This window comes from Plectropomus leopardus, chromosome 2, assembly GCF_008729295.1.
Source record: "Plectropomus leopardus isolate mb chromosome 2, YSFRI_Pleo_2.0, whole genome shotgun sequence".
Taxonomy (NCBI): domain Eukaryota; kingdom Metazoa; phylum Chordata; class Actinopteri; order Perciformes; family Serranidae; genus Plectropomus; species Plectropomus leopardus.
In genome coordinates this window covers 40,367,183-40,375,446 of record NC_056464.1, presented here as the reverse complement: position 1 = coordinate 40,375,446, position 8,264 = coordinate 40,367,183, and the positions used below count along the sequence as shown (strand labels likewise).

Genomic DNA, 8,264 nt, shown 5'->3' with positions numbered 1-8,264 from the left:
ACACACTGACATATCCCAGACTGTCAGCAGCTACACTCACACACTGAGCATGGAGTATATTGAAAATAATACATTTTTGTGTAAAATTCTGAAAATTAATGGATGTATGATTAGGACTGATGTTGGTTAAAAAATGACTTTAAAATAAATAAATACTAATGTATAACATCCTTTAAAGCTTGATTTTGAAAAGCGCATTTTGTGCGCAGAGCGATACGAGTGCGTGTAACAATAAAGGGCCTAAGGGTTAATGTAAGTCGACACGGTGTCATCCTACTGAAGGAAACCTCACGTTATTGTGTGCGTGAGGCGTCCTCTGTACTGTGAGCCTCTGGTCCCATCAGTCCTCTGACTCTCTGCAAACAGTCAGGCTGAACACGACTTAACAAACACTCGTATTGATCCGGATATAATGGAATCTTTCTCCCTTTACAATCACACAAACATTCATTTCCTTTTCTTCCTCTGCGCCTTTATTTCCCTTCATCTCTGTCTCCATCTGTCCTTCCTTTTGTTTTCTACCCCCCTCCCCTCTCTCAGTCTCTTTGCTCTCCTGCCCCCCCTCTCCTCCTCTCCTCCTCTCCGCAGCTCTTCACCTCCTCTCCCATCTGTAATGGTAATGCAATGTTCTCTGTTCAGCTCATCAGCATCGGCGAGAGCAGCGCCCTCACTGGAGCTCCTTCCCTCCTTCCCTGAGTGTTTAATTGCATTAGCATAAGCACGAACTTAAACGTGTGTGTGTGTGCGTGTGTGTGTGTGTGTGTGTGTGTGTGTGTGTGTGTGTGTGTGTGTGTCTCATGGAATCTGACTAATTTGGGAACCAGAGGATTCTCTCACCATGTGTCTGTCTCCTCCAAGTGTAGATGATGCCGTCTCTTCCTCTCTTTTCTCTCTATCTCTCTCTCTCCCTTGCTCTTTTCTTTCTTCTCCCGAGTAGAGAAGCTCGGGGGACATAAATCAAGTGGTTTTTGGCAACAGGAGCCGGCCGCGCGATCCAAGAACGAAGGAGTAAACTTTTGATGGGGAGAGTGGAGGGGACGGAGGCAGATGGAGAGACAGAGGAAGAGGAGAGAGAACATCTCGACTGTTACCTGAAACACTCTGCACAGGTGCTACCTTTAGGCGATGCTAGGGATTATAGGGCTGAATCAAATAATCTGATTATTAAAAATTATGAAGGCAAAATTCTTTGCGTCTTTGGTGTTAGGAGAGGTGTTTAACGTGAATTGAAGGTGAAGTGACTTTACATCATTACATGTTGGTTAAACCACTCAGGGGAGGAAAAATAAGTGACTTTACACTGTATGTGAGCACTCTTGTTCCAAACTTTCTGTACATTTGTTTTTGCCTGAAAAGGCCTCAAAACTTTCAAAGAAGACAGCGAAGGCTTACATTATGCTCGAAACGTGAAAACTGTTGTTCTGAAAGTTATGCTCTAGACGACCTCCTATATCTCCTCTAACAAGGGCCGCCCTGGACAGTATATTTCCTCCTGATGATCTAAATAAGTCGCTAAATGTTTCTCCTGTTGCATTTTTTTAAAACCGCTCCGCTGAGAGGCACCGAAAAGCAGCTAAATAGCGCTGAAGTCGTTACGTTAGTAGTCCTCTCCTCCGTCACCCTGGGACCTTAGATCTTGTTCATTGTTGTTGTTTTATTGCATAACATCCGTAACAGTGTCCCCTACACTACAGCGAAAACACAGTCTGACGGAAAATCTGGTCAATGGTGGGGAAAGAGTTAAAAACAAAAAAGAAACAATGGGTTAAAACCTGCTGTGGACTGATGACATGTTGTGGACTGATCTAGCAGCAGCAGTTTGACACACAGCATAATGCAGAGTGTGTGGTACTGGAGGAGTGAAACCATGGCAACACGGCCAAATCAAAGCAATTTATGCTTATTATTATTGGTTTTATTTATCGGCCAAAAATTGTATTATCAGAATTATCTGTATGACGTCAATTTTATATCTAAAATCATGTCAAAGAAAAAAAAACATATATTGTTTTTATTTTCAGCACTTTTTCTGGGTCAATTTCTTCTTTTTTAAAAAACTTTGTTTTCTGCTTGTTTTCAGGTAATTTTCTGATAAGTGTTTTTTTTTTTTTTTTTTTTTTTTTGCTAATTTTTGGGCAATGTCTTGTTCAGTTGCTTGCACCTTTCCCTGATGTTTTGAAGGACATCCAATCAATTTGTTCAGGTCTCAGAGGGTTTACAATCCCACTAAGAAATTATCGCTTGTATTTTGGGTGCAGCAACTTTCAGTTTTACCTTTAAATAAAGAGGATGAGATAATCTGTCCAAACTGTTAGCTTGTTGACAACCTGTCTGAGCTCTCTGATGTGAACTGAGTACAAAGTTGGTCCAACTTTTGGTGGAGGTTTTTTTTTTTTTTTTTTGGAAGATTTCAAATGTATTTTCAACCCTTAGGCAATGCAAATAATCTTCTGGCAGCCACTGACTGCGAGTCGAGTCTGACTGAGAGAAGCAGGAGAATACAGCAGCTCTCCGTCTCCTTCTGACGGAGGAGAGATGCTCGCCGGCTAAAAGTTCACTTGGGTTCAGTCCGACTCTGCTGGCTTTGTTAGCATGACTTCTGACATGCGTTATGAAAGAAAATTTAAATAAAAAATCATACTATATGAGCTAATCCGTCCACATGCATCAGGCGCGCGCTGCCGCAGATTCACTGAAAGAATGCGAGTCGACGCTAATCAACGTGATACGCTGGCATTTGGACTAATCTCCTCGGGACCAGATGAAAGAGGAGCGAGATAAAAGGGCAGCGAGAGTTTCAGAGGGTTTTCTGAAGTCTAATCCCAATCCATTGTCCATCAATTGGCATTTTTTTAGATTCAGCTAATCAACACAAGGTCCCTCTATCTCGTCCTCTCAGCAATCACACATTATAACATACAGTTAAACCGTCCGTCTTTCTGTCCGAGTGTCATAGCATGTTGTCAAGTAAACTAATCCTCAACTTTCAGAGGGTTTTCTGACAGATATTTGTGACACTAATCCTTTCTCCGTACATTTGTATTCATGCCATTATTCGGCCAATAATAGCAGACTTCCTCTCTTTTGCGACGTGTACCTCTCTCTCTTTTTTCATGTGACGCAGCACAAACTGTCGTCATTATAGGTAGTTTATTTGTGTGCATATTTTAAAGACAACTTGCTAATACATAAGGCATTGACACACATTCCCAATTCCAAGAAGGTTGGGAAGCTGTGTAAACTGTGACCTTTGACCCCTCAGGCTGCACTGCCTAAAAAAGTGCCATGACCATCAAAAAGGATATTACTTTATAAGCTCAGGAGCACATCAGCAATGGCACAGGTCATCTCTGCATCTACAAATACAAGGTCAGACTCTGTCATGCAACATGAAAACCAAACATCAACAACACACAGAAACATGACCGACTTCCTTGAAAAAGTGGAAAAATTATGTTTTTTTTAAATATATTTTTGTGATTTTTCTGTTTCAAAATTTTTGGTGATTTTCTTTTTTTTTGAGAAAAGTTTTCTTTAGAAGGCTCTGAGATAACATTATCTTCTCTCTTCTCCTGGTGAATTTACAGCTCACAGGAACTTAATACGACACAGTCACAAATTCTGTTTGATATTTAGTGTCGGCTACAAACATAATTGCACATTTGTGACCTGTTTAACTCACGGCTGACTGGCTGAATCTGATTTAACTGTTATAATTTGGGGTTGGATACAGCCCCTATACTTCCTTAAAAAAAAAAAAGCAGCTCATTAAATATCTTGTCTCTGGAAAAGATTCAATTGAACATAGGTAAAAAAAGAATCTGCAAATCACTGCTGTGTGTAAAACTTGAAGTTTTACACACAGCATCCTCACTTTTTTGCAGAATTGAGGTTGTACAAAGAAAAATAGACACTAGAAACTTTTCTAAAAGATTTTAAAAAGAAGAGACAGAAACACGGGACAGGAGGTCCAGACGGTTCATGATGAATAGCAAAGGTTCAGTCGAAGTGCATTAAACATTAAAGTTTTGTCTGTTATTGCCACATTAAACTGTTAAGTTAAAAGTTTTGTACTGGTCCTCTCTGTCAGCTGCAGATTGTCACATTCAGATTGTCAGCCGAGCAGGAAGCCCAGTGACGCCATCCAACCTGTGAGCACGACTACTGAAATGATCCTTTCTGTGGACTAATCCTCTGGCAGTCTGCAGGGTGTTCAGAGTGATCTGCATGTCTTATCGTCCTCACATTAGTATTCATGCTGGATTAGGCTAATCAACACGGTGCACCTCCATCACATTTTATTCTATCGCTCTCTTCTTCTCTCGCTCGTTCCCACAGAGCAGAATTCACTCCAGACTTTCTCTTCGCTCTCACACCGAAAAGTGACTGTCTTTATTAACCTGCTGTCTGTGCAGAGGAATCCTGCTGCAGGTTAGAGGAGGACAGTAACACTAATCTGAGCTCCATGCATCTGTATTCATACTGACTGAGCCGATCAACAACGGGCCCTCCCTTCCAAATCTGTCTTTGTCTCCATCGCTTTCTTCAGAACCAATCAGCACAGCCCTGGTGAGAAAACAGGAAGCTATTGTCTCAGATTCCTCTGAGTCTGTCACTCTTTGTCTTATTCACTCCCTGCCAAGACTGTAATGTGAAACACAAACCCTCCCAGAGGAAAATAATGTGCACACAATGACTTAAAACAGCATAAACAGCTTATATTACAGCTTTGATTGAGCCCAAACAAATCAGGCCCCACCCCAAATAACCTGACATGAACCCAAATAAAAACATATTATATATATAAATGACACAAACCCTCCCAGAGGAAAATAATGTGCACACAATGACTTAAAACAGCATAAACAGCTTATATTACAGCTTTGATTGAGCCCAAACAAATCAGGCCCCACCCCAAATAACCTGACATGAACCCAAATAAAAACATATATAAATATATATATATATATATATATATATATATATATGGGCTGGTGGGTGGGTGTTGTGTTTTGTTGTGGGGTGTGAGTGACGGGGGTGGGTGGTGGGGGGTGTGGGGGGGGGGGGGGGGGTGGTTGGGGGGGGGGGGGTGGGCGAGGGGTGAGGGGGTGGGGAGGGGTGGTGGTGCTTGAGTGTGGGGGGGGAGGTGTGGTTGGGGGGGGGGGGGGAGTGGCGAGGAGTGGGGAGGGAGGGGCGGGGTGTGGGGTGGAGGTAGGGAAGGTGGGTTTGTGGAGGATGTGGGGCTGTGGGGGGGGTGTGAGCGGTGTCTGTTTGGGGGTGGGGTTGGGGGCGTGTGTTTGGGGGTGTGGGGGTGTTGGTTGGGTGGGTGTGGTTTTGTTGTGTGGGGTGGTGTTGTGTGTGTGTTTTTGTTGGGGGGGGGGGGGTGGGGGGGGGGGTGGTGGAGTGGATGGGGGGGGGGGTGGATGGGGGGTGGATAGGAGAGGGGTGGGTTGGGGGGGGGTTGGGGGGGGAAGGAGAAGAACGTGGGGGGTGGGGGGGTGTGGGGGTTGGTGGTGGGGGGGGGGTGGGGGGGGGGGGGGGGGGGGGGGCGGGGGGGTGGGGGGTTGGGGGGGGGGAGAGAGGGGGCAGGTGGGGGTGGGGGGGGGGGGGAGGGTGGGTTGGGGGGGCGGGGTGGGGTGGGGGGGGAGGGGGGGGGAGGGTGGGTGGGGGGGGTGGGGGGGGGGGGTGTGGGCGTGGGGGGGGGGTGGGGGGGAGGTGGGGGGGGGGGGGGGGGGGGGGGGGGGGGGGGGGGGGGGGGCGGTGGGGGGGGGGGGGGGGGGGGGGGGGGGGGGGGGAGGGGGGGGGGGGGGGGGGGGGGGGGGGGGGGGGGGGGGGGGGGGGGGGGGGGGGGGGGGGGGGGGGGGGGGGGGGGGGGGAGGGGGGGGGGGGGGGGGGGGGGGGGGGGGGGGGGGGGGGGGGGGGGGGGGGGGGGGGGGGGGGGGGGGGGGGGGGGGGTGGGGGGGGGGGGGGGGGGGGGGGGGGGGGTGGGGGGGGGGGGGGGGGGGGGGGGGGATATATATATATATATATATATATATATAAATGACAACATTTTGGATTTATAGCGGACATAGATTCGTCTTTACTGGCTGCAGGTGTGTCAGCTGAACTTTTAGAGGATGCTGGATTTCTGTTCATATCTGATGCTCGCTTAGGATGCAACACAGCAGACAATGACTGGCTAAAGTTCAAATGAGGAATTATTTGTTAGAAACCTTTTTTAGTACAAAAACCTAAACAATGTCAGCAGGCAGGAGGGAGAGGGCTGGGGAGCCAAAAGTTTCTGCTGGGGGAATTTCTTTAAAACAAGATTGGCTCATGTTGCAGTTAGATAAATTATGTGTGATTTCCAGTAAATATGACAATAAAAATATGTGTTTTAAGTTTTGAAAAGTTACATAAACGTAGTAAGATATCAAGTCAGCTACTCACCATTTTTTTAAGCGTTTACATCTCCAGTTTTATCTCAAGCGCACAGCTGATAGCTACGTGGTTTGTTTATATGAAGTATAATTTACTGGATCTAGTGAGGACAGACAGCTCCGGTGTCACGTGATGCTACATGATTGGCGGATGTTCGTTTCCTGTTGGGAAAGGTGTCAGTATGTTTAACTGAGGACTGAGTGCTGAGTCATGTGGTTCACCTGGTAAAATTTGGTGTACTGGTCCAGTCTGTTTTGTCTTAATATCAAACTGGTTTGAAAGTTTTCACACTGGCCCAACACTAAAAGAAGCTAAACAGTTAAATGTTGCTCTAACATTGATACATCAGTATTCATCTATCAATACTAGAGCTACAAATCATAAGCACTTTCCTTAACAAGTTGTTGGTAAAATCAAAAATCGATTATTTGTTATTTGGGGAAAAAGACTAAACATTTGCTTATTTTAACAATTCCAAATGTGTTTTTCCTCAATCAAAGCTCACAGCTACACATTACATGTACTTTAACTGCATTTCTTCGCCAATAAAAAATCGTTTGATTTCACATTTGATTAAATTCTCAACAACCGATTAATCAGTCATCAATTAATTATTATCATGCCTGATTACTACAACTCACAAAAATGCCAGTCAAGGGCCATTTTATCTGCAGAACAAGTACTTTTACTTCGATACTCTACATTGATTTTACTGATGATATTTATGTACCTATTTATAACCGTCTCACATACACACACACTCTCTCTCTCATACACACACACTTTGAAAACAAAATGAAGTTTTGACAAAGAAGAGTCACAATCACGGCAGAAAACTCTTTTTGTCTCGTCATCTCTCCACGGGTCTGCTTTGTTTACTGCCATGAAGCAGATGGGGAGGAAGATGTAAAGCCCTCATCAGTCACACACACACACACACACACACACACACACACACACACACACACACACACACACACACAAAGCCAAAGTAAGGTGGCAGAGATCTGCACTTCAGCTATGCAATAAAACACTGGGCGTTCACCTGCTAGTTTGAGTCAAACCAAAGATTTCTGCGTTTACCGTGAATCCTGTGAGAACAGCAGACATTCGGGATCATGCTAGATAATATTTTACAATAATTTTTGGGGATAATGAATTCAATTTTCTCATGCAAGCTTTACATTTACTTCTTGTCACTGACGATTTCAACTCAAGTGTGTCAGGTGTGACTCCAGTGAGCTCAGTCTCTGGTCTCAACTGTGTATGACCAACATCCACCACAACCAACACAGTGCCCAAACTTAAACCCATCACTGAAGAATTGTTACAGAAATTTCCCAAAAAGCATCTGCAGTTTAATAATGATAATGAATAATAATTAAATGGTGAAACAAATGGTGCCTCGGGAAATCAGACATACGTTCTCGAAGGATGGTTTGTTTTTGTTCTAATATAAAATGTACCTAATGGAAACATGTCAATATCGAAAAAACTCCCATTTATTGCAAATCTTTACAGTCACGTGACGTCGTATTTCAGGCGATTCCAAATAGCCATAGGCTGCAATAGAAATAAAGCTGCTAATGCTCTGAACATCCCTCACCATGGTTACTGGGATGTTATCACCAGAGGAGAGGTCACATGACATCACTCAGTGGAAACACAGTCATCTCACCGTTTTTGTTTTATTCACATTTACTAATTATCGTTTAAGTTTTGCACAAATCTGTAATGGAAACCCGCCTAATATAACATACAAATGTAAGGTATGTGTGGTTTACAGAATCATACAATGTGAACTTTTATTCTGGCTAGTGGGTTGCAATATTTGACTGCAC

At 44.8% G+C, this 8,264-nt stretch overlaps 1 protein-coding gene across 1 annotated transcript in view; it reads left to right on the top strand.

Moving 5' to 3' along the window:
- The window catches only part of nicn1 (nicolin 1), a 9,060-nt gene extending 8,364 nt beyond the window's left edge, over positions 1-696 (top strand). The window contains exon 5 of the mRNA XM_042494492.1: positions 589-696. Within this exon, the coding sequence (XP_042350426.1) occupies positions 589-696 (108 nt within the window). The remainder of the gene's footprint in view (positions 1-588) is intronic.
- Positions 697-8,264: the final 7,568 nt, after the last annotated feature.